General features: G+C 44.0%; 1 protein-coding gene across 3 annotated transcripts; it reads right to left on the minus strand.

Annotated features, from left to right (window-relative positions):
• Positions 1 to 3,433: 3,433 nt before the first annotated feature.
• LOC112223376 (SAP30-binding protein) lies at positions 3,434 to 26,690 on the minus strand. 3 transcript variants are annotated; one of them, XM_042305581.1, is made up of 12 exons: positions 26,561 to 26,690; positions 25,404 to 25,409; positions 23,274 to 23,395; positions 23,107 to 23,151; positions 16,633 to 16,675; positions 10,766 to 10,854; positions 7,564 to 7,655; positions 7,341 to 7,453; positions 7,205 to 7,263; positions 6,750 to 6,837; positions 5,742 to 5,791; positions 4,230 to 4,367 (listed from the first exon to the last, which is right to left on the minus strand). In XM_042305581.1, exons 1-11 carry the CDS (start codon positions 26,643 to 26,645, stop codon positions 5,769 to 5,771), a joined length of 765 nt encoding a protein of 254 aa, XP_042161515.1. In that variant the 5' UTR covers positions 26,646 to 26,690; the 3' UTR covers positions 4,230 to 4,367; positions 5,742 to 5,768. The 3 variants fall into 3 exon arrangements, with proteins under 3 accessions (XP_042161513.1, XP_042161514.1, XP_042161515.1); XM_042305579.1 differs by lacking the exon at positions 5,742 to 5,791 and having other exon boundaries at positions 3,434 to 4,367; XM_042305580.1 differs by lacking the exons at positions 5,742 to 5,791; positions 25,404 to 25,409 and having other exon boundaries at positions 3,434 to 4,367; positions 23,274 to 23,392; positions 26,561 to 26,684.
• Between the last annotated feature and the right edge of the window lie 191 nt (positions 26,691 to 26,881).

Raw genomic sequence — 26,881 nt, forward strand, 5'->3', positions numbered from 1 at the left:
TAAGAAAGAATTTGATATAGGGATGTTGGTATAGTTACAGTCAGCCAGGCAACCTAACCCAACGACCTGTAACCTCTAAAGAGTTTTAAAAACAACTCTATAAAAGCATGCGACGTTGAATGCCAAACATACATCATAAAGCAATACGTTTTAATATATACACTAATTGTATCTCAGTTCTCAGAGAGATTCCTAACCAACACACATTTGGAGCTGGTTCTAAACGCTATGTGACACCCGTGTTCTGACAGTCCAGGTTGTTGAAATGGCCGCTGCGGCTGGTACTCCCACTGGCAACCATTTAGACTGGCCAATGACTGGGGCGATGCATAGCCGCGGGAAGGTGTTGTGATTTTTTTTCCCAACGCTGAAAATAGTTGTGGAATATAGAAATAAATCAAATCAAATGTATTTGTCACATACACATACTTATTACCCCATTATTTTTATTTCTACTTTGCACATTCTTCCACTGCAAAACTACCATTCCAGTGTTCTACTTGCTATATTGTATTTACTTTGCCACCATGGCCTTTTTTTTGCCTTTACCTCCCTTATCTCACCTCATTTGCTCACATTGTATATAGACTTGTTTATACTGTATTATTGACTGTATGTTTGTTTTACTCCATGTGTAACTCTGTGTCGTTGTATGTGTCGAACTGCTTTGCTTTATCTTGGCCAGGTCGCAATTGTAAATGAGAACTTGTTCTCAACTTGCCTACCTGGTTAAATAAAGGTTAACATTTTAAAAAAAAGACTTGCTTGATATGTTTTCCAGTTTCTTTAAATACTTTGAAAAGGCAACTTATTGTCTAGGTGAAAAATAAAATGGTCTATTCATTCATTTTCCTTTTTAGTAGACACTCTTTTCCAGAGCAACTGAGTGGAGACATTTTCAGACTGGTCCCCAGTGGGAATCGAACTCAAAACCCTAGCTTTGCAAGCACCGTGCTCAACCAACTGAGCCACATCACCATTTGATGTCTCAATGTACTCAATTACTTGTATTGGTCATTGTTTATCTCCATGGTGAGAGAAAGTCTACAGGTACAAACCTATATGACCAGCCTATGTACAATACAGTCATGTACATTTACATTAAGTGGTTTGTAAGGATGGTAAATTAATACTGCACAAAAAACGTGGTTGTTTTCCATGTTATTTGATCAAGAAAACGATTTAATTTGATGTGGATGTGTTGTGTCTTTGTCCATAACTTTGCACCTTTTTGGTGTGAATGTTTGAGGACAGGGTTTTGTTCTTTCTGGATTCGGTCAACACAAGGTAGGTAGTTCGTTGCCGACTGGTAGCCTCCCGGATACTCGTGACGTTGACAGGCTTCAGCGACATTTAGCCTAAGATATTTCACTAAATCCAGTCAAAATGTCAGTGCATATACAAAATGTAAGAGTTTTGAGCTTTTTGGACATTCTCCCCAACCGATTCTTCCCAAATTCAACTCGTGCGCTTTGTTCAACACAGTGTCCAGTGCCAAACTCGGATTTCCAGGATAAAAGAGACCGTTCTGTATAGTCTTTGTGCAGCTCTTGTTTTCTAGAACACGGGTACAAACACAGCCAATGAGACATATGGCCTGTTTCTCAGGGGAGTGGGATACCAATTCATGAAGACATAGCCTAGGCTACAATAAGTGCTTGGCGTTTCAGAACATTTTGTCCAAATATGTTAGACTTCAGTAAACTAACCTACAATTAATTCGGGCAATCTAGCTTCAAAAATAAAAAAGGATATCAAACTTTCATATAATGTTTTAATAATAATAAAATATAATATAATAATGTTTTAGACAACTGGACTTCTTATTCACCGAGTACATGGAGTCGACCCTGTGTCAGTGTACCAGATGGAAGGTCTGTTGTGTTGAGGAAAAGGTTTATGCCTGTTCAGCACTTTAATAGCTGTACACTGGGTGTGTCTCTGACTCACCTGGGTGCAGAAACACACACACACACACACACACACACACACACACACACGATTCCAAGGACAGGCCCAGATCAGCCAAAATAGTTTGTGCGAGTGTGTACTGGGTAGGGCTGCTATGCTGAAGCTACAGATGAAATGCAGCCGGCAGGCATGTATCTCAGCACACTGCCATGAAAACAAAACTTAACCAAACAGCACAGGGAGAGAACGAGAGGGGAACTTAGAGAGAAAGAGACCCCCCCCCCCACCACACACACAAACAACAGTACTGACATAACAGGGAGAGGGGGACAGAAAGAGAAAAGTAGTTGAAACCGATTTTGCAGAATAACGATGTATTACATACTGAACCTCATATTGTTTCTAGTTCTCCACTCATCTGGTTTTAGAGTATCTCAGGGAGCTGGGTCAGCGGTGGTGGGGTGGGATGATATCCAGGAGAGCATGTCGGTGGCTCTGAACCACAGCTGACAGACAGACGTCTTCGATGTTCTGAGCGGACATACCCGAGACAGAGAAATATCTGGGTGTTGTGCCCCATCGCATCTAACAAGCTGAAAAACACAAGAACCCCCAGTCTATATTCACATTAAATAAAAATGTTTGTTCAATTACAATGTCTCGAGATTTGTCTGAAAATGCCATGACAGGGAACCTTGGACGTGTCCTCATTCTCTTTCATGGCTTCCTTTCCTTAATCCCCACTGATAGGTGAAAGGTATGGATGGGTTACCACCACATAGGCTTTTGATCTTTACAAAAAACATATAGCCCTCTTCACTCATCAAAAGACAAACCAGCCACTTGTGACAACTTCAATACACAGATAAAGGATATGGTTAAGGCTCACTACAGGCTTACAAGTACTCAAATCTAATGGTGATCTGGGGGATCTGTGGAGGGTAGGCTGATCCTAGATCTGTGCCTTAAGTGCAACTTTAACTGAAACGGTACGTACTCTAGTGAACGACTCTTCTGAACTATGACCTCGGCCCGCTGTGCTTCACTGCGGAATGAGGCGGTGTTTTATCGTTTCTGCTGGATGGAACGCAGATGGAGATAGAGGGATACAAGGCAGGGAAGAAGGGAAAGATGGGTGTAAATCACAACATGCACCTGGACACATACCTAGTGGCCAGAGAGAGAGAGAAGGGTGGAAAGGAGAGGAAAAGGGAGCGAGTTCTTGCTTTGGCGATGTAAACATGTGTTTCCCATGACAACAAAGCCCCTTAAATTGAATTGAGTGAGATTGATTGAGTGAGTGAGAGCGAGAGGAGACAGACAGATTCAAGCCAGTGGCTGAAGTCAATAGTACTGGAACACAAACACAAAACAATCCCTTCATTTCTGGACAGAACTTTCAAAATATTTATCCAGAGAACAGTATGAAAATAAATATGATTAAAAAAAATACTATTATCTTAGATTATGTATGAAAGACATGTTATTGAAGCCAAGACAAGTGTACAAGAACGGACGCCGATTGAAAAAGCAGTATGACGTTTGTTTTATTGATCATACCATCATCAGCAGCAATATATATGTACATTTGTAAAAAAGGATTCCCCCTAAGCTCTTCCAATAGGCCATTTAAAATAAAATTAAATGAGGCAAAGAACATTGATGCAAATATCCATAGTCTGAGTATTCCTCTTTCATCTTCACTAGACCACATTCCAGTACATGGTCAAAACACAGCCCAGATATAATACAAATATATACGTTACCATAACAGGTGGGTAGAAACCACTTTACTGGAGGATGGGAAGTGAGAGACTAACTCTTCGAGTTTCAGACATGAGACTAGTAACTTACGCCATAACTAGGTTACTTCCTAGGTAGGATGGTTTTCCAACGGACAGTCTTTAAGCTAACATCTAAACTCAGTTTCTTGCTGACAAACACAAAACAGATCAATGCATAACTTCAACAGAGTGCTCACTGGAGAGCTGGATGAAAGAGGAATCTCACATTGATATAAATAAATCTCAAGTCAGGATGGAGTCCATTGACCTGTAGATCAAACATCCCAGAAACAGAAGGAGAGATGCAGAAGTCTTGTATGGCTGATGATGAATATAGAAATGTTCTATATTGTCGGGAAGACATTCTCTCTGAAACAATACAGTCACACAGGACCATACACCCTAACACACTTCTCTCGCTAACACACGTTCTCATCCATCCATCCTCTCTTCTATCCTCTCATCCATCCAAAAACACACACTTCCTCCCTGTTCACTGCTTGGCTTTCTTCAGGATGGTGCCTACGGCAGAGATTACAGTGGTCTTGGTTCCGCTGGCGGTGGTCGTCACGGAGACAACCGCTGGCAGGGTTGCCGTGGTAGTGAGCAGGGCGGGCTGGGCCAGGGTCACGGGCACCGCAGAGTCCCACTTACTCTTCCTCTTCTGAGCTTCTGGTGAGGGAGGGAGGATAGGGAGAATGAGAGAGAGAGCGAGAATGAGAGAGCGAGAGCAGGAGAGAGCGGGAACGGGAGAGAGCGGGAGGAAACGGGAGAGAGCGGGAGGAAACGGGAGAGAGCGGGAGGAAACGGGAGAAGGCGAGAGTGAGAACGGGAGAGAGCGGGAGGAAACGGGAGAGAGCGGGAGGAAACGGGAGAGGCGAGAACGGGAGAGGGCGGGAACGGGAGAGGCGGGAACGGGAGAGAGCGGGAACGGGAGAGAGCGGGAGAGAGCGGGAAAGAGAGAGAGCGGGAGAGAGCGGGAGGAAACGGGAGAGAAACGGGAGAGAGCGGGAACGGGAGAGAGCGGGAACGGGAGGGAACGGGAGGAAACGGGAGAGAGCGGGAGGAAACGGGAGAGAGCGGGAACGGGAGAGAGCGGGAACGGGAGAGAGCGGGAACGGGAGAGAGCGGGAACGGGAGAGAGCGGGAACGGGAGGGAACGAGAACGGGAGAGAGCGGGAACGGGAGAGAGCGCGGGAGGGAGAGCGGGAGTGAGATAACGAGAGAGAGCGAGAAGAGAGCGAGAAGAGAGCGAGAGAGCGGGTAGAGAGCGGGAGAGAGAGAGAAAGGGAGAGACTCAGGGGGTATGCTGTGGTGTTGATAGTATCCTAAATGAAATGATAAAATATATAGTCCAGAAATTACAATTGGCAATACTTAAAACTCATCCTTAGCACTTATTCCCCAATATTTGGAACCAAAGACTGATCACTCCTCTCTCCCTGATCACATCCTCGCTCTCTCGCGTTCTCAGAGCCTGGTTCCTCTCTAGGTTTCTTCCTAGGGAGTTTTTTCTAGCCACCGTGCTTCTACACCTGCATTGCTTGCTGTTTGGGGTTTTCGGCTGGGTATCTGTACAGCACTTTGAGATATCAGCTGATGTAAGGGATTTATAAATACATTTGATTTGGCCTAAACATCAGCGCCACAGGTAACTTCCACAAAGCTGTGAACGATCTGAGAGATGAGGCAAGACGACGGGCCTTCAATGCCATCAAAAGGAACATAACATTCAACATACCAATTAGGATCTGGCTAAACATACTTGAACCGGTTATGGAACCCATTGCCCTTCATGGTTGTGAGGTCTGGGGTCAACTCACCAACCAAGAGCTCACAAAATGGGGCAAACACCAAATTGAGACTCTGCATGCAGAATTATGCAAAAATATCCTCCATGTACAAAGTAAAACACCAAATAATGCATGCAGAGCAGAATTAGGCCGATAACCGCTAATTATCAAAATCCACAAAAGAGCCGTTAAATGCTAAAACCAACTAAAAATAAGCGATTCCCAAACCTTCCATAACAAAGCCATCACCTACAGAGAGATTAACCTGGAGAAGAGTCCCCTAAGCAAGCTGGTCCTGGGGCTCTGTTCACAAACACAAACACACCCCACAGAGCAACAATTAGACCAAACCAAATCATGAGAAAACAAAAGGATAATTACTTGACACATTGGAAAGAATTTACAAAAAAAAACAGAGCAAACTAGAATGCTATTTGGTCCTAAACAGAGAGTACACAGTGGCAGAATACCTGACCACTGTGATTGACCCAAACTTAAGGAAAGCTTTGACTATGTACAGACTCAGTGAGCATAGCCTTGCTATTGAGAAAGGCCACCGAAGGCAGACCTGGCTCTCAAGAGAAGACAGGCTATGTGCACACTGCCCACAAAATGAGGTGGAAACTGAGCTGCACTTCCTAACCTCCTGACAAATGTATGACCATATTAGAGAGACATATTTCCCTCAGATTCCACAGACCCACAAAGAATTTGAAAACAAATACAATTTTGATAAACTCCCATATCTATTGGGTGAAATTCCACAATGTGACATCACTGCAGCAAGATTTGTGACCTGTTGCCAGAAGAAATGGGAACCAGTGAACAACAAACACCATTGTAAATAAAACCCATATTTATGTTAATTTATTTTTGTCTTTTGACTGTATATATACATAATATGACATTTGAAATGTCTTTTATTCTTTTGGAACTTCTGTGAGTGTAATGTTTACTGTTCATGTTTTACTTCACATTTGTTTATGATCTATTTCACTTGCTTTGGCAATGTTAACATGTGTTTCCCATGTAAATAAAGCTTTTCGAATTGAAATGGAAAGAAAGGTTGAGAAAAGGGAACCAGATAAAACCGTTTTTTCCCCTCTCTTTTAGGAAGGTCACTCTAAAAATCAGGAAAGATAATGTTTCTATAGTGGGGGAGGGGTTCTCTTGTCTATAGTCTGGGGACTGTAAACACAACTAAATGTGGAATAAGTCAAGGGGTCTGAATACTTTCTGAAGGCTCTGTAGTTGTGTGTACCTGTCACGGTACTAGCAGCCGTATTGGTTGTGGGAACTGCTGCGTTGGTGGGGTTGCTGCCCTTCTTAGTGGCCGTCACAAACTCAATCTAGGAGAGAGAAGACAAAACACCATCACACCCGTACTGCAGAGGGCTGGGCTGGGTGGTGCTGTCGGGCTGTTGTGGTGACACTTAATCTCTTGGCAGGATACTTGAACATAAAGTACAGGCAGTCTGTGGCAACATGCCCCTGACGCACAGACTGATTACAGAACAGCCCTGTCTGTGATTAGTAAAACAGGAGCGCAGTAAACGTATAGCGTTGGAAAAGCTATGTTCTCTGTACAGGTTTAACAGAGATTGAGCATGGGGTTAGAAGGAAGGCGCAGGTTAGTTTTGTTGAGGGGGGTTAAAAACGTGTGCATTGTAATTTATATTACCTCTTCAAGGCAACTAAAACGCCTGTGGTCCTCACCTTCGTCTTGTCCTTCTTGGCTTTCTCCAGTTTATCCATCTCTAATTTCTGAGCTTTGGCTGCAGGGAGAGAAGAAAAACTGTTCAGTTGATAGGACTGACTGGCAAGCACACACAGCCACCAATGACCTCCTTACCCAGTGCCTCATAGTAAGAGTCCTCTGGCCAGCCGTGAGGATCAAACATGTCTTTAGGGTAGTTGGTTCCCAGTTCATCTATGCTACAGAACTGGATGAGTTTCTCATAGATACTGGATAGACACAAAGACATGTCAACAAATGTATCTGGAAAAGCAACGTCTGTATCATCGATAGGATCGTAACTCTAGGAATCTGTGTGTGTGTGTGTGTGTGTGTGTACCTGGGATTCCTGAACTCTTTCTTCCTCTGAATGTGGTTGTTTGTGTCTAAGTCTCCATGTAGATTCTTCTCATACAGCTTCTGGATCTTCACCTGTTGATAGAAAACCAACATATCTGATATGTAACACAGGAGTTAAATTTCCACTAGGAAAGTTTTTAAATTTTTTTTAACCTTTATTTAACTAGGCAAGTCAGTTAAGAACAAATTCTTATTTTCAATGACGGCCTAGGAACAGTGGGTTAACTGCCTGTTCAGGGGCAGAACGACAGATTTGTACCTTGTCAGCTCGGGGATTTGAACTTGCAACCTTCCGGTTACTAGTCCAACACTCTAACCACTAGGCTACCCTGCCGCCCTAATACAGGTTCCTAATACCTCAGGGAAATATTTGGTAACCAGCGAGCCGGGCCAGACAACTGGAGCCTGGGGGATCCACTATGATAAATGATCATTAAAACGGACAAGGTGGAGGATTGGAACGTAATGACACTACTGTATCTACAGTACTCAGAACAGTCAGTTCAATTGGCCCAAGTACTCGCACAACGGAAGTGTTGAAAAGCTCTTCTTCGGAGAGACAAGGGTAGTGACGGCTGTTCAAAATGATGAGCTTGTACTAAACACAAGACAGACTAAACCCTGGCTCCGCATGGGCCCCGTGTCAAACAGTCCCCTTCCTGTGTGTGTGTGTGTGTGTGCTGGTGTTAGATAGCCTGAGGTGAGGGATATCCAGATAGTGATTCATCATCACTGATTCACTAGATAGAGGGATGTTAGGGTGTGTTCGCACCCTGAGGCAACACTATACGGTGCTGAACTGTTCACTCAGTCAGTCAGCCACACCCTCACCTGCCCCAACGAGAGTTACATTCACTTCACCAAGTTTGGCAGACTTCTCCCTTACGGATCGGGCTAAGATTTGGGGAGGAAACGCTAGATCCTAGATCTGTGCATAATGGCAATGTCTACATAGGAATGATAACTTATTTATGAGGAAAACGTCGGACCAGAGTCCGAGAGATGGTCGAGAGAGGAGGATTGTGGACTGTGACAGAGTGTTGACCACTGTGAGATGACCTGCTGGTCTTTCCCTGCATGTTGATGTTATTCTCTCACTGGAGGACTCTGCTCTCCAGCAGAACATTGTGGAACATTTACCAACAACTGCAGAATGCTGCTTGTCTGGCAGCTGGCATTGAACGAAGCTCAGGCATTGGCAGGAGAGGAAATGTACTACCTGGAAACCAGTGTTTATCTCATACCCAGCCCAATTCCAGTACACCATACACCTACCTGTCCTCCCTCCAGTACACCATACACCTACCTGTCCTCCCTACAGTAGACCCTACACCTTCACCTGTCCTCCCTCCCTCCCTCCAGTACACCATACACCTACCTGTCCTCCCTCCAGTACACCATACACCTACCTGTCCTCCCTCCCTCCCTCCAGTACACCATACACCTACCTGTCCTCCCTCCCTCCAGTACACCATACACCTACCTGTACACTCCCCTCCCCTCCCTCCCTCCAGTACACCATACACCTACCTCCCTACAGTACACCATACACCTACCTGTCCTCCCTCCCTCCAGTACACCATACACCTACCTGTCCTCCCTACACCCTACACCTACCTGTCCTCCCTCAGTAGACCCTACACCTCTACCTGTCCTCCCTACAGTACACCATACACCTACCTGTCCTCCCTACAGTACACCATACACCTACCTGTCCTCCCTACAGTAGACCCTACACCTACCTGTCCTCCCTCCAGTACACCATACACCTACCTGTCCTCCCTACAGTAGACCCTACACCTACCTGTCCTCCCTACAGTAGACACTACACCTCTACCTGTCCTCCCTACAGTAGACCCTACACCTCTACCTGTCCTCCCTACAGTACACCATACACCTACCTGTCCTCCCTACAGTACACCATACACCTACCTGTCCTCCCTACAGTAGACCCTACACCTCTACCTGTCCTCCCTCCAGTACACCATACACCTACCTGTCCTCCCTCCAGTACACCATACACCTACCTGTCCTCCCTCCAGTATACCATACACCTACCTGTCCTCCCTCCAGTACACCTACACCTACCTGTCCTCCCTCCAGTACACCATACACCTACCTGTCCTCCCTCCAGTACACCATACACCTACCTGTCCTCCCTCCAGTACACCATACACCTACCTGTCCTCCCTCCCCTAGTCCTCCCTCCAGTACACCATACACCTACCTGTCCTCCCTCCAGTACACCATACACCTACCTGTCCTCCCTCCAGTACACCATACACCTACCTGTCCTCCCTCCAGTACACCATACACCTACCTGTCCTCCCTCCAGTACACCATACACCTACCTGTCCTCCCTCCAGTACACCATACACCTACCTGTCCTCCCTCCAGTACACCATACACCTACCTGTCCTCCCTCCAGTACACCATACACCTACCTGTCCTCCTCCAGCAGTCTACTACGTGTTGACAGAGAGCTTACTGGGTCACTGCTAAATTGGAGGTGCTGTAGGCCAGTGTGACAAATGTGCAAGTGATGGTTGTTTAAAACAGGTGACCAGACCCTTTTAGACAAATAGGAATTGCACAGGTATGCAAGAATGATAGCTAGTCATATAGCTCAGCAGTTTAGGTGACTGGTACAGGTAAGTAGGGCTGTGAGTACCTGTAGGTGACGGATACAGGTAAGTAGGGCTGTGAGTGCCTGTAAGTACAGGTAAGTAGGGCTGTGAGTACCTGTAGGTGACTGGTAAGTAGGTCTGTGAGTACCTGTAGGTGACTGGTACAGGTAAGTAGGGCTGTGAGTACCTGTAGGTGACTGGTACAGGTAAGTAGGGCTGTGAGTACCTGTAGGTGACTGATACAGGTAAGTAGGGCTGTGAGTACCTGTAGTGACTGGTACAGGTAAGTAGGGCTGTGAGTACCTGTAGGTGACTGATACAGGTAAGTAGGGCTGTGAGTACCTGTAGGGACTGATGAAGTACCTGTACCTGGTGACTGATACAGGTAAGTAGGGCTGTGAGTACCTGTAGGTGACTGATACAGGTAAGTAGGGCTGTGAGTACCTGTAGGTGACTGGTAAGTAGGGCTGTGAGTACCTGTAGGTGACTGATACAGGTAAGTAGGGCTGTGAGTACCTGTAGGTGACTGATACAGGTAAGTAGGGCTGTGAGTACCTGTAGGTGACTGGAGCAGCGTCCTGGTGGTTCAGGGGGGATCCGGATCTTGTCAGGTGACATGTTCCTCACTTTCTCTGAGAACAGAGCTGGGGCAGAAACACAGAAAAATAACCAATCAGGAGATCAGACTACAGACAGTCTAGTAGCTACATTCTTTAGAGGTGAACCCAGAAATCATGTCTGTAAAACGAGAGTGTTGAATCAACTTGTTCAACGGAATTCTGAATTGAAGGTTGTTCTGCATGCGTGTGAGGTGTTCAGGACCATCTGGTCCTGGTATGAAACTTATTTACCACACCCAGTCAGGTGTGGGGAGGGTATGTTGGGGCTTGTGTAGAGAAGAGAGGATGCCCTTTTTTCAAACTCTTCCCTCCTTTCTCTCCTCTTTCTTTCTTTCTTTCTTTCTTTCTTTCTTTCTTTCTTTCTTTCTTTCTTTCTTTCTTTCTCTCTCTGACTCCAGGCCAAGCATCCTTCAGTCTAAAATCTCATCAGTGGGAGGGCACTTTACAGTCACTCAGCACTGTCAATCTATCACAGGCTTTAAATGGTTGAGCAAAAATGTGTGTAAACTTTGCGTGTGAGAACAGATAAGTAAGGTACAAGACTGAGCGTGAATTTAGATGAAAACATTTCTATCAGTTAAACCTCTAGGACCACGACACCGCAGACGTTCTCCTTTAGCCTGTATCGTAGGTCACATACACTATGGTGTGTAGGCAACAAGCTCCTCTATGTACCCAATACATTCCAGGCTCACTCCCCCTCCCCTCAATCTCTTTACTCTCTTCTTTATTTTCAAACTTCTCTCTCGTCTTGTTTGATGCTAATGTGGAAACAAAAGCAAACCCCGAACCCTCACACTACCCTGCTTGACCTACCCTCTCCCCTCCCCACTGCATCCTGCCTTGTCTGTAGGTGAGAGGGGTATGACAAACCCCTATAGGGAGGGGTAGGGCGTTACCCTCTCCTCTCCCCCTCCTCCCCACCGCATCCTGCCTTGTCTGTAGGTGAGAGGGGTATGACAAACCCCTATAGGGAGGGGTAGGGCGTTACCCTCTCCTCTCACCCTCCTCTCTCCTCCCCACCACATCCTGCCTTGTCTGTAGGTGAGAGGGGTATGACAAACCCCTATAGGGAGGGGTAGGGAATTACCCTCTCCTTTCTCCCTCCTCTCTCCTCCCCACTGCATCCTGCGTTGTCTGTAGGTGAGAGGGGTATGACAAACCCCTATAGGGAGGGGTAGGGCGTTACCCTCTCCTACTGGCTAACTGCACCAACAGGACTGTGCACACGACACACACACACACGACACGACACGAGACACACACACCATTACAGAGTCATGATGTACTCAGTGACAACACACTAAACACAAATATGCACTTGGCTGCAAGCACACTAATGAGCAGTAGAAAATACCATACTGAGTCAGACGAGTCATACGCCCTAGCATGCTTTACATGAACACAGTGTGTGTGAGGTAACAGGAACATAGCAGACAGCGGTCTGAATCACAGCTCTCTAAACCACAAGAGGTCCCATCCCAATATGATCAACTCTGACTAGGCCTACCTCAAGCTAGAGGTGTTCACAGATCCCATTTTTTTGGGAAAATCAATACCCGGGTGCAGAATTGTTTTGGCGATTCGGATTTCAGGTGGAACAAATACGACCCAAAATATGTCAGAGATGACGGATGGATCCGAAAATAGGGGGGGAAAGTTGCACTCAACACTGCCCTTTCCCACCTGGACAAAAGGAACACCTATGTGAGAATGTTATTCATTGACTACAGCTCAGAGTTCAATACCAAAGTACCCTCAAAGCTCATCACTAAGCTAAGGATCCTGGGACTAAACACCTCCCTCTGCAACTGGATCCTGGACTTCCTTTTTTAATTTTTTTAATTTTACCCCTTTTTCTCCCCAATTTCGTGGTATCCAATTGTTTAGTAGTTACTATCTTGTCTCATCGCTACAACTCCTGTACGGGCACGGGAGAGACGAAGGTTGAAAGTCATGCGTCCTCCGATACACAACCCAACCAAGCCGCACTGCAAAACTGGAGCCCCTCAGGGGTGTGTGCTCAGTCCCCACCTGTACTCCCTGTTCACCCACGACTGCGTGGCCAGGTACGACTCCAACACCATCATTAAGTTAGCTAACAACACAACAGTGGTAGGCCTGATCACCGACAACAATGAGACAGCCTATAGGGAAGAGGTCAAAAACCTGGCCGGGTGGTGCCAGAATAACAACCTCTCCCTCAACATAACCAAAACTAAGGAGATGATTGTGGACTACAGGAAAAGGAGGCCCGAGCACGCCCCCATTCTCATCGATGGGGCTGTAGTGGAGCAGGTTGAGAGCTTCAAGTTCCTTGGTGTCAACATCACCAAAAAACTAGAATGGTCCAAACACACCAAGACAGTCGTGAAGAGGGCACGACAAAGCCTATTCCCCCTCAGGAAACTAAAAAGATTTGGCATGGGTCCTGAGATCCTCAAAAGGTTCTACAGCTGCAACATTGAGAGCATCCTGACTGGTTCTATCACTGCCTGGTACGACACCTGCTCGGCTTCCGACCACAAGGCACTACAGAGGGTAGTGCGTAAGGCTCAGTACATCACTGGGGCTAAACTGCCTGCCATCCAGGACCTCTACACCAGGCGGTGTCAGAGGAAGGCCCTAGAAATTGTCAAAGACCCCAGCCACCCCAGTCATAGACTGTTCTCTCTACTACCGCATGGTATGCGGTACCGGAGCGCCAAGTCTAGGACCAAAAGGCTTCTCAACAGTTTTTACCCCCAAGCCATAAGACTTCTGAACAGGTAATCAAATATCTACCCAGACTATTTGCATTGTGTGCCCCCACCCCCACCCCTCTTTTACGCTGCTGCTACTCTCTGTTTATCATATATGCATAGTCACTTTAACTATACATTCATGTACATGCTACTTCAATTAGCCCGACCAACCGGTGCCCCCACACATTGGCTAATCGGGCTATCTGCATTGTGTCCCGCCACCCACCACCCCCTCTTTTATGCTACTGCTACTCTCTGTTCATCATATATGCATAGTCACTTTAACCATACCAACATGTACATACTACCTCAATTAGCCCGACTAACCGGTGCCTGTATACAGCCTCGCTACTGTTATTTTTCAGTCTTTTTTACTGTTGTTTCTATTTCTTTACTTATCTATTGTTCACCTAATATATTTTTTTTACTTAGAAATTGCACTGTTGTTTAGAGCCTGTAAGTAAGGATTTCACTCTAAGGTCTACACTTGTTGTATTCGGCACAGGTGACAAACAAACTTTGATCTTAGTTATAGGTAGGTATTCAGACCTCTCCAAATGGTCAAACATAACTACCATACACATCCATCCTCTCTCCCATAAAGTAGAGTTTGGGCGTGACACGGGAGATTAGTGTTGTATTACATCATGTGTGTGAAATTTGGCACCTGGATGTGGGGTCGTACCTGTGTACACACAGTTTCCCTCTCTGACACATATACACACACTATAAGAGACAGTAAAACACACACACACACACAGTAGAGTGTGTGATAGGTAGCAGGGGTTGGAACCGGTTCAGGGAACAGAACAATAACATATTTTTCAAGGAACAGAATCAGAACCGGGAACGAAAGTGATCTATAATGTTCCCGGAAAAGTTATTTGAAAAGCATGAGAATCGGTTCACATTATTTTAAGTTCTGGGCTTATTTTTCCCCCAGTCCCACAAAAACAATGCAACAAAGCGCCTATGTAAAGCCCTCCCTCTGTCAATCAGAAACTTCTTCCAGAGTCTGCCTGCCAGCTGGAAATCTTTGCCAGTGTGTGTGTAGGCTACCTGCCCCTCTCTGGTCCAATGTTAAGTCAACTCCAAGTTCAAAGACATTCAAAAGTTCCTTCATAGAAGCTGCTCCTCCGTAGATATAATTCTGTGAGCCTATTTCAGATAATGCATGTCATCACAAGATGCCAAGCCACCTCTCTCCCAACCCGCAAAATGTCAGTTTCATCTCACGGCCAACACTTGTCCTTCCATCACACATGTAAACAACTCACTGATCTGTAGCTTGCCTGTTCCATAGCAAGCTGCTCTATCCGCACTGCATGATTGGTGAAGTAATTTAATGTTGAGCTAAATAAAAAGTTGTGATTTCAGAAGTTTAAAAAGGAACGATTGGAAAATGATTTGGGTTTCAACCACTGATTGGTACTACTGTTTAATGGCCTAATGAAGCACTGTGTTCTTTCCTGCTCTGAACACACACCGTCAATGAACAATTATAGCAAATGATCAAAAAACATGTAGCCTAGACCCTATTTTACATCATCTAAGGTATTTGTGCTGTGCCCGCCATCAGTTGAGACACTCTTGAATACAGGGTGGGTGTCATGTTTAGGCTGATAAATGTACAAAAATCGAAAAACTTCTACTTTCAAAAAAGGTACCACAAAAATGGTTGGAGGGCCACACATCAGAGAATGTTGACTTGAAAAGGAAATATCTGTTGTTTTAAAAATGATACTGTCAATCCTCCATAGGAAACCTATTGAAATCATAGACATATAGATAATAGAATAGACATGACCATTTAAGTTGACATTTGACGGTGGGTGGACTGGGTGCCATCTTTGTGGTAGTAAATGTACCAGCTAAAATCGTGTGACAGCAACTATGTGAGCTTATTACAGTATTATAGACACCATGTCCTGGGATTTCCTATGATCTTCTATTTAGAAAAAAACTTACCGTCTAACGACTCTTGTGTTACATGTGAGTGCACATGAGAGTCTCAGCTTCCAAATAGCTATCAATAGTTTGTAGCTCAAATCATTCTGACTTTGCAGACGTTTTTGTAAAAAAAAAAGACCCAGCCCTGGGACCCTTCGGGATCCGCCCTCGTCTCAAACACCACTGGAGCTTAACCTCTGTTAATCACACATACTAATAGTTGGTATCTACGGGTGCAGAAGAAATAGGCAAATACAATGGTACAATCCAGAAGTCTGTAGCTAAAATACTGGGCGGCAGGGTAGCCTAGTGGTTAGAGTGTTGGACTAGTAACCAAAAGGTTGCAAGTTCAAATCCCTGAGCTGACAAGGTACAAATCTGTCGTTCTGCCCCTGAACAGGCAGTTAACCCACTGTTCCTAGGCCGTCATTGAAAATAAGAATTTGTTCTTAACTGACTTGCCTAGTAAAATAAAAGGTAAAAATGTTTTTTTAAATTAAAAACACGCAATGTTTAAAATGAGTGGGACTTGTTGGGTTAAGAGCATGTTGTGTCTCAACCAATGGTGGGCACAACTCAAAAACGTCAGATGGAAAATAGGGTCTAGGCTACAACATATTCCAATATGAAAAAAAATCTGTACAGGTTTTAGATAATTGACGTTAAAGGTAAAAAAAATAATTTAAAAAATGACATTTAAAAAAAGATGATGGAAATGATCAAATAGACAACCTTGTTGGTAAGCTTTTAAATGATATCAAACACAACTATTATATTCCAGAGATGAAGACATGGAAGTCTCATGGTATGGTGGAGTATGCAAAATGGGTCAACTCTGATCACCTTTATCTCCTCAATGTTATGGCATAAAAGTCCCCTTTCTGACCACTTCTTCCATGGGCAGATACGTACGGGAAAGTTTGGTTTAAAATCAAAAGCGATGCTGTCAAAATGATTGAATTCAAATGGTTTTACCAGATGACTCATTTACAAGCTGAATTACCCAGTCTGAAGACAAAGACTTACTGAACTCCCATCCACATCAGTTACTCATTAAGTCAAACCAAAAGCATGGTTTGTCTGTGTGTGTGTGTATATATACACTCACCGACCAGCTCATTGGGGTCTCTCCTCTCTGCCTCTGGGATCTCCTGCAGGAAAACACACAGAAGGGGGGGAGGGGGGGTTCACATCACTCACAGAACCACGGACTGTCCTGGATCTCCAGGAAGCATAACATCGCAGCTGCTGTCGATGTTGATGTACTGTCAATTACACCAGTTATACATCTTGTTAAAATGTCCATACCAGTTATCTATCTTCTTGTTAAAATGCCCATACCAGTTCTACATCTTGTTAAAATGCCCATACCAGTTCTACATCTTGTTAAAATGCCCATACCAGTTCTACATCTTGTTAAAAATGTCCATACCAGTTCTACATCTTGTTAAAATGCCCATACCAGTTCAACATCTTGTTAAAATGTCCATACCAGTAGAAATCCACCTTTTTGAGCTGAAAGACGATGTCCAGAGCACAATGATGAAAGTCAATAAGTTTTAGTCAAAGTATGATATATTTGGGCTTGAAGTGCCAAATCTAAATGTCTGACTTCGGATGTTTTCGTGAGTCTTATGCGCAAATTATTTTCATGCCTACGTTTAGTTTAAGGGCTGGGATTAATTGCAACCTACCAGCACAGCAATCACAAACACTGGTTGTAAAGGCATACATAGCTGTGCAATTTAGACAATGCATTGATGCAGTGCCTTCTGTATCATTTTGTTACGTTACAGTCTTCGAGGTGGAACCTAAATGACAATTTCTGCTCTAGGACAGGAAGTACTCTAAATAGGTGCAGCAACTTCCTCTGAGGTGGGCCTTAAAAGGGATACTTCAGGGTTTCGGCAATGAGACCTTTTTCTACTTCCCCCAGAGTTTTCTAGTGAAAACAGGGGCTTGGCAGGAGGTGGGGCAATCTGAGCTGCTTCTAAAATATGTCCCGTCTTTGCCAGAACTTGGAGCATAACAGAGGTTTGGCAGAAAGGAACAGTGCTCTTATTCACTGGAACACATACACATTCTGCCACCCAGTCACCTAGCAATTGCATGGACACATCCAAGAATTGTCATGAAGAGGGCCCGAGGAACAAACTAAATAGGAACAAGAGGACCCAGGAAGGGGTGTGGTTACCAGAGGTCCCCCCCCTACCCCCATCTCACTGTAAGGAATGGCACTTTCAGCCAGAGAGGAAACGACAGCAACAGAACTAACAGCACAGCCAAACTGACATTATTCTGGGTTACTGCATATTCACTATGGGCAAAAACACAGGTCACGGGGGTAGAGAGGGGGCAAGAAACAATCAAACAACCCCCACTCTTTCTCCAAGGTCCCTGACACGATCAAGAGACAAATGTGACACATTTGGTGACAACCCCTCCTACCCATCGCTTTCCACCCCACTACTTTCTCATTGACCAAGGAGAGAAGGAGTGTTGGTTCTATCATGGTTCTTCTAGTCTGTGGTAGTAGTCCACTCCTGGTCCCTCTAAAGAAAGGGTGTATTGGTTCCATCATGGTTCTTCTAGTGTGTGGCAGTAGTCCACTCCTGGTCCCTATAAAGAGAGGATGTGTTGGTTCCATCATGGTTCTTCTAGTGTGTGGCAGTAGTCCACTCCTGGTCCCTCTAAAGAGAGGATGTGTTGGTTCCATCATGGTTCTTCTAGTGTGTGGCAGTAGTCCACTCCTGGTCCCTATAAAGAGAGGGTGTGTTGGTTCCATCATGGTTCTTCTAGTGTGTGGCAGTAGTCCACTCCTGGTCCCTATAAAGAAAGGATGTGTTGGTTCCATCATGGTTCTATCATGGTTCTCCTAGTGTGTGGTAGTAGTCCACTCCTGGTCCCTCTAAAGAGAGCAGGCCAGAATAAAGGTACCCCACCATATACATCCTGCTCTATAAATGACCATCCTGCCGATCCTCGACGATGTCATTTACAAAATAGCCTCCAACACTCCACTCAATAAATTGGAAGCAGTCTATCACAGTGCCATCCGTTTTGTCACCAAAGCCCCATATACTACCCACCACTGCGACCTGTACGCTCTCGTTGACTGGCCCTCACTTCATACTCGTCGCCAAACCCACTGGCTCCAGGTCATCTACAAGACCCTGCTAGGTAAAGTCCCCCCTTATCTCAGCTCGCTGGTCACCATAGCAGCACGCACCTGTAGCACGCAGTCCAGCAGGTATATCTCTCTGGTCACCCCCAAAACCAATTCTTCCTTTGGCCGCCTCTCCTTCCAGTTCTCTGATGCCAATGACTGGAACGAACTACAAAAATCTCTGAAACTGGAAACACTTATCTCCCTCACTAGCTTTAAGCACCAGCTGTCAGTGCAGCTCACAGATTACTGCACCTGTACATAGCCCATCTACAATTTAGCCCAAACAACTACCTCTCCCCCTACTGTATTATTTATTTTGCTCCTTTGCACCCCATTATTTCTATCTCTACTTTGCACATTCTTCCACTGCAAATCTACATTCCAGTGTTTTACTTGCTATATTGTACAGTGCCTTGCGAAAGTATTCGGCCCCCTTGAACTTTGCGAACTTTTGCCACATTTCAGGCTTAAAACATAAAGATATAAAACTGTATTTTTTGTGAAGAATCAACAACAAGTGGGACACAATCATGAAGTGGAACGACATTTATTGGATATTTCAAACTTTTTTAACAAATCAAAAACTGAAAAATTGGGCGTGCAAAATTATTCAGCCCCCTTAAGTTAATACTTTGTAGCGCCACCTTTTGCTGCGATTACAGCTGTAAGTCGCTTGGGGTATGTCTATCAGTTTTGCACATCGAGAGACTGACATTTTTTCCCATTCCTCCTTGCAAAACAGCTCGAGCTCAGTGAGGTTGGATGGAGAGCATTTGTGAACAGCAGTTTTCAGTTCTTTCCACAGATTCTCGATTGGATTCAGGTCTGGACTTTGACTTGGCCATTCTAACACCTGGATATGTTTATTTTTGAACCATTCCATTGTAGATTTTGCTTTATGTTTTGGATCATTGTCTTGTTGGAAGACAAATCTCCATCCCAGTCTCAGGTCTTTTGCAGACTCCATTAGGTTTTCTTCCAGAATGGTCCTGTATTTGGCTCCATCCATCTTCCCATCAATTTTAACCATCTTCCCTGTCCCCGCTGAAGAAAAGCAGGCCCAAACCATGATGCTGCCACCACCATGTTTGACTGTGGGGATGCTGTGTTCAGGGTGATGAGCTGTGTTGCTTTTACGCCAAACATAACATTTTGCATTGTTGCCAAAAAGTTCAATGTTGGTTTCATCTGACCAGAGCACCTTCTTCCACATGTTTGGTGTGTCTCCCAGGTGGCTTGTGGCAAACTTTAAACGACACTTTTTATGGATATCTTTAAGAAATGGCTTTCTTCTTGCCACTCTTCCATAAAGGCCAGATTTGTGCAATATACGACTGATTGTTGTCCTATGGACAGAGTCTCCCACCTCAGCTGTAGATCTCTGCAGTTCATCCAGAGTGATCATGGGCCTCTTGGGTGCATCTCTGATCAGTCTTCTCCTTGTATGAGCTGAAAGTTTAGAGGGACGGCCAGGTCTTGGTAGATTTGCAGTGGTCTGATACTCCTTCCATTTCAATATTATCGCTTGCACAGTGCTCCTTGGGATGTTTAAAGCTTGGGAAATCTTTTTGTATCCAAATCCGGCTTTAAACTTCTTCACAACAGTATCTCGGACCTGCCTGGTGTGTTCCTTGTTCTTCATGATGCTCTCTGCGCTTTTAACGGACCTCTGAGACTATCACAGTGCAGGTGCATTTATACGGAGACTTGATTACACACAGGTGGATTGTATTTATCATCATTAGTCATTTAGGTCAACATTGGATCATTCAGAGATCCTCACTGAACTTCTGGAGAGAGTTTGCTGCACTGAAAGTAAAGGGGCTGAATAATTTTGCATGCCCAATTTTTCAGTTTTTGATTTGTTAAAAAATTTGAAATATCCAATAAATGTCGTTCCACTTCATGATTGTGTCCCACTTGTTGTTGATTCTTCACAAAAAAATACAGTTTTATATCTTTATGTTTGAAGCCTGAAATGTGGCAAAAGGTCAAGGGGGCCGAATACCTTCGCAAGGCACTGTATTTACTTCACCAACATGGCCTTTTTTTTTGCCTTTACCTCCCTTATCTCACCTCATTTGCTCACATCGTATATAGACTTGTTTCTACTGTATTATTGACTGTATGTTTGTTTTACTCCATGTGTAACTCTGTGTTGTTGTATGTGTCGAACTGCTTTGCTTTATCTTGGCCAGGTCTCAGTTGTAAATGAGAACTTGTTCTCAACTTGCCTACCTGGTTAAATAAAGGTGTTCTCAACTTGCCTACCAGGTTAAATAAAGGTGTTCTCAACTTGCCTACCTGGTTAAATAAAGGTGTTCTCAACTTGCCTACCTGGTTGAATAAAGGTGTTCTCAACTTGCCTACCTGGTTAAATAAAGGTGTTCTCAACTTGCCTACCTGGTTAAATAAAGGTGTTCTCAACTTGCCTACCTGGTTAAATAAAGGTGTTCTCAACTTGCCTACCTGGTTAAATAAAGGTGTTCTCAACTTGCCTACCTGGTTAAATAAAGGTGTTCTCAACTTGCCTACCTGGTTAAATAAAGGTGTTCTCAACTTGCCTACCTGGTTAAATAAAGGTGTTCTCAACTTGCCTACCTGGTTAAATAAAGGTGTTCTCAACTTGCCTACCTGGTTAAATAAAGGTGTTCTCAACTTGCCTACCTGGTTAAATAAAATAAAAATTAATTAATTAATCACCTTCATAAATCCATTCTATTATTACCGTTATTTGACACACAGATACGTCTAACACAGATATGTCATTTTCTCAGTTCAATCTAATCAAAGCCATTGCATATGCAGTGTGGATAGGAGAAAGTAGTGGCTAGATGAATCAACGCTTGTGCAACAAACAAACTATTACCAGTAAGTTTTGGCTGAGAGTTGAAGACGTGTTTGAACAAACTGCTAAGCGTTTAACTCCCTTAAGATTACCAGTAAGCAATGTGCAACAGTCACACAAGAGCCTACTGCTAGATACATCTCCCTTACAGAAACTAGCTTCATCTAAACCCAGCACTAGATGACTTGTAAGATACAATAGGAAGGACGTAGCAGTCGAATATGACTGGGCACACAGTTACAGAGTTCGGGCCTTAGGACAAAGTGGGGGCCAATGGTGTGGCTGACAAGACATTACTCATAATAGTGGGTCTCAGCACTGATGCAACAGTAGCTACAGGACCAAATCAGAAGACACGGAGTAGACAAGGTGTTGGTAGTGAAAACACATTACGGATTTAGTCTTTGTCAGGTTCTGGATCGGTTTACCACAACTCAAGCACTCCCTCTGACATAAAGACAACATACCTCACCAGTCCCCCCCCCCCTTCCTATGTTATGAAATGCTACAGTTCTGCAGACAAATTGCATCCAGGGCCTGATCATAGGCCCCTCGTAGCATAGCCAAATGTCAGACACACACATAATGCTATGTTATTAAAGTGGCCCTGTAATGATTCTGTTTGAGTAGCACCTAGCCCTCCATCTAATTGGCGTAATAAACAAATCCTCATGAATAGCCATTTTTAGGTTTGAGATATCAGATTTTCTATCGGTTGTTTTTCTCCAGGATGTCCACAAGCCTAGTCTGAAGGTCCCCGGTATCAGTTTTAAACAATGAATGGAAGTACAGTATATATGGAGATAGTTTAGAGATAAACATAAGGGGTTAAATTCATGTTTAAAAAAAAAGTTTCCTGACCCTTCTTATATCTCTCAGATATAGAACAGACACTTCACGACAAACTTCCTTTCGATATTTTTGTTCAATGGAGTAAAACTGTTATTCAATGCATTTGTATGGGATAATAGCAGTAAGGCCAAATTCAATGTTTCATCAAATCATTTTTCGATAAATTATTTTTTTTAAATATGTTTTTAAGTACTTCAAATTCAAATAGCTAAATTATCCTTGGTTTGACCGTCTTAGAATAATTTCATATGTTAGATTAGTAGAACTGTTGAGGGCTAAAACCAGTAGACATTGATAGCAGTAGCTTGACAGCAAGGCTAGTGACTTCAAGTATTGGCCAATGAAGACAAAGCATACAATAGAGCAACAGCTCCCCCTAGTGGCACATACAGGGAATTTTAACAATCTTCACCTCTTTGCACCCCACAGATAATCTTGATTATTATTAACCTTTGTTTAACTTGGCAAGTCAGTTAAGAACAAATTCTTATTTACAATGACGGCCTACCTCGGCCTCCCCTAAAACGCCACCCTATGGGACTACCGATCACGGCCGGTCGTGATACAGCCCGGGATCGAACCAGGGTCTGCAGTTACGCCTCTTGCACAGATGCAATGAATTTGACCACTGCGCCACTCGGGAGCCCCATGACCCCCTAACAAACATTAAATAAATCCAAACCATTCCACAATCGGGGGGGGGGGTCAAATACCTTATAATCATCTGTGTCTCCCCCCTCGTCTGACTCATCCATTTCCTACAAAGACAAGAATGCAAAGCGTAAACATCCCTGAGTGACCCAACACACACTGAGAAATACCTCTAGCAGGGTGCTGCGTGAAAAAGACTAACTAAATTGAAAAGAGAAAGAGAACCGACAGAGTTACGGGAGCTTTCCCCGCTGTCCTCGTCTCCAGATGCCTTGTCGTCGCCATCCTCAATCCGGTTAATGTCGTCCTCTCCATAGGCAGCTGACACCAGACCGACTCCATGGCTCTCTGCAGAATAACAAAGAGCTTGGTTATCAGGTTGGAAACATGACAGCATTCAGGGTTCCTGACCCAATAGCAAGCTAGCTTGCTGAGATTAGGTCGGCCTCTACCTCATCGACATCTTGTATAGGCAGTAAATTGAATAAACTGTCATTTGAATTTACTCTACTGGTTGTCAAATTGGTTGGTTCTTAAGTCATTGGAAATTTTTGACAAAAACATACACAGAAAAGTATTATTGACCCGTTTTTCTGGTAATGCTTTCTGATTTCTATCACCTGAAACATGAGCAAACCCATGCCTGCACAAACTCAGCAAGTCTCAATATCGTGTGAGCATGCAGTCAGGTGATGGCAAACTTTTCAAAAAGTCTTGTTTAAATAATAATAATAACAACCTGCCAATATTTTATCTAAAATGTCCAACGGCATAACATATTAATGATGAACTTGGTGGACAACCGGTAGAGTGAGTTTAGATCACGTAAAATGGACAAGTTAAAAAAAATCTAATTAGAGTTTATTCAACACTCTGATTTATAAAAGGTGCCGGACTATTCCGTCTTTTGTAATCTAGCGAGGAATGTGGAGTAATGGCTCGTTGCGGGACGAGCCACATTCAGATACTAGGTAGTAACGTTAGCAGGCTGATGACTTGCCCCTCTTCCATCCACACAGAAAGCTATATTCTGCACAGGGTTCACACATCACCTTGTTTTAGATAACGAGAATAATTCAGTGTTTGTTTACCGTGTTGTGGGACAAAGGTCATTAGAAAAACAATAACACATCGATAAAGTATTTAGGTAGCTAGCCAGCAACATTGTTGAGCCTACACAATGCGAGTTTTGGGTAACCACTTTCGTCTCAGTTAAGACAGATTTGGGTCCGAAATGGTCATTTCTAACACTTGACTGGAGGGTCGGTCTTCTCGCCCGGCCCAGCATGCATCTGTAGTCTACTTGTGTGTTGCTATAACCTCTTACTTTAGCTACTGTCATGGAGTTCGCCAAATATTTTCATAAAGAAACTGATAAAACACAAGTGCTAAATCAAGGTGGCTTACAAAGACGAGGACCAAGAGCACGCGAGGGAGTGCGGTGATGAACATAATATCACGCTCATAAAATCAAATGGGTCTCTATTCAAATAGTATTTCTCTATGCGTTGATTGTTGGAGGAAAACAGGTCTATGTAGCCTACACTACCTTTTTAATTTTTCTGAACGAATGTTGACGTTAACTTGATAGCAAGAGAGAATTTTGCTCTCAGAAAGTATCAAAAGAAAGGTGGAGAATGAAAATCGAAGTTTCTGGGAAGAATGGACAGAGATATATGCAATCCTCTCAACATCTTTTACCAATGCCAAGCCAGTGTGTCTTATTTAGAATGAGGCACTGTCAAAGTGGCGTTTCTGCCCAGACAAAGGCCTGACGCAGAGAGCATTAACTACAAGCGACAAAGACTACTTTTTTGGCTGACATATTCTGTCACTTAAATTGATTAAATCTGCAGTTACAAGTTAGAGTGAAAACAGTTGTGTACATGGTGGAAAAACGTGAGGCCTCTACTCTGAAGAATGAGTTGTCCGACTTGGACTTGTCATCTGGAAGGCTACTTAAACTTCAGCACACTAACGAAATGACAGACAGATGTACCAGGCCGCAGCATTGTCACAGAGGTGATGGAAGATTTCATCAAGCAGCTGAGGGACAACTTCTCCACCAGATTTGAAGATTACAGCATGCCCATGGGTATTTGTATGTGATCCTCTCACAGTCTGCCCAGGTGGAGAATACTCCTGCCTTTCTATGAAAACGATACCCTAGCTGGATGAGCCGCAATTCAAACTGAGCTGATTGAATTCCAGATGTCGAGCCAAATCAGGGATGCGCTCAGGAGTGCCGAGTCCCTGCGTGCTTTTTTGGTGGCATGCTGAGAGGGAAACAGTACTATAAAGAAACGTGCATTTTATGTGCTAACAATGTTTGGATCAACTTACACCTGCAAGTCCTAATTTTCTTCTATGAACGCATGAAACCGGCTTTCACAAGTCAGACTTCCTGCGCATTAAAAACCACATCCATCTCACCCGACATCCACACGATCGTGTGCAGCTTTACGTTTCAGCACCACAAAATGGTCTGCTGCCTGCTTTATTAGTTGACTGTCTCCCGTATTCTCTCTCATGAATTAAGTTCAAATTTAACTTTTGCATTATTTAGGTAGAGTAACTTGCTTCTTGGGACATTGCATTTGGGACTTTTTGCGTGTCGTAATAAAATGTGAAAACAATCTAATAATTTGGGGGCACCAAATATATTTGGCCAGCCTGCCGCCAGTTGAAGAACCCTGTTCTAAATAATAGACCATAATTGGCCCAATAGACCTGCCATATTCCCATGTTCAAGGAGCTTTCCGTTTTGATTGGGTTATTTTGCCTAAAAAACCTTTAGGCCTACCTATAGAAAAATAAACACAACTCTGCATCTCTGCCCAGCCTGACAAGTAGCCAAAAGGGTGTGAAGCCTCCCCAGTGGCTTTGCAGGTGAAGAGAAGGTATTCTCCGCTGCTTGCCTGATGCTCTCCAGGCACCATCGCATGAGCCTGAGACCACAGACTGACCAAACCCGTGTTTGTAAAAATGAATTCGAAAAGGTACTAATGTCATTTTTCGTTTCATTTGTATTTAATTCTAAGTCACAGCCTATACGGGCAATTTATAGACTATAATGATGTAACAACAAAATGTTGTTTAAATGCTGAGCGCTTTATGTCCCAACCAACCCATTACGTATCACTCGCAAATGCTTAACAATTTATTTCTTCGTAGGCTATAACCTTGACATAATATACACTAAATAATTCATGTTCGTTCCTTCTTAGGCTTCCTGTCTGGCTCCTGACCTATTTAGAGTGTTTATATGCCGTTTAATTAATGACATGTGGCCTATTTGAAATTATGTGCGCTTCTTACATTCACATTTTCATGTTTATTCGAATACTTTTCATTCAAATCCATATGGTTTGGTTTAAAAACTTTAAAAACCCAGATGGTCACACATATAGATGGGTGCTGGTGCGCAAGCACTGCTCCATGGGCGATGTGCGGGATTTCTAACCACTCAACTCCGCTCACATGCTCTGATGTCCGTAGCTAAAGTAAATTATCTACCTGTTTCTGGGTTGGAATCTGGCTCAGAGTCGTCGCCATACTCCGCCAAAGAAGAGAGAAGTACACTATTTTTGTTGCTCGCCATTTCTCCACTGGTCGCATAACAATGACGTCACTTCTCCTTCTTTAGGATTTGGTTGGCAGATCGCATCCAACTTTTAGGTACATACACCGTCACCTACTGTACTGGAGTGTGAGGCCATTCACAACCTACCTACTGTACTGGAGTGTGAGGCCATTCACAACCTACCTACTGTACTGGAGAGTGAGGATTTTCACAGTCTACCTATGAAAGGAAAAGGAAAATTACCCTGCCAACTA

The sequence above is a fragment of the Oncorhynchus tshawytscha genome, linkage group LG24 (genome assembly GCF_018296145.1).
Source record: "Oncorhynchus tshawytscha isolate Ot180627B linkage group LG24, Otsh_v2.0, whole genome shotgun sequence".
Classification (NCBI taxonomy): Eukaryota; Metazoa; Chordata; class Actinopteri; order Salmoniformes; family Salmonidae; genus Oncorhynchus; species Oncorhynchus tshawytscha.

Bases quoted from the DNA above. Each gene is read 5' to 3' on its own strand.
- LOC112223376 (XM_042305579.1), bottom strand. From the start codon at position 26,645: ATGGCGAGCAACAAAAATAGTGTACTTCTCTCTTCTTTGGCGGAGTAT. The intron at 6,838-7,204 runs GTGAGGACCACA...TCTCTCTCCTAG, and splicing joins CCAAGAAGGACAAGACGAAG to ATTGAGTTTGTGACGGCCAC. The intron at 4,368-6,749 runs GTACACACAACT...CTCCCTCACCAG, and splicing joins GGCTGCTAGTACCGTGACAG to AAGCTCAGAAGAGGAAGAGT.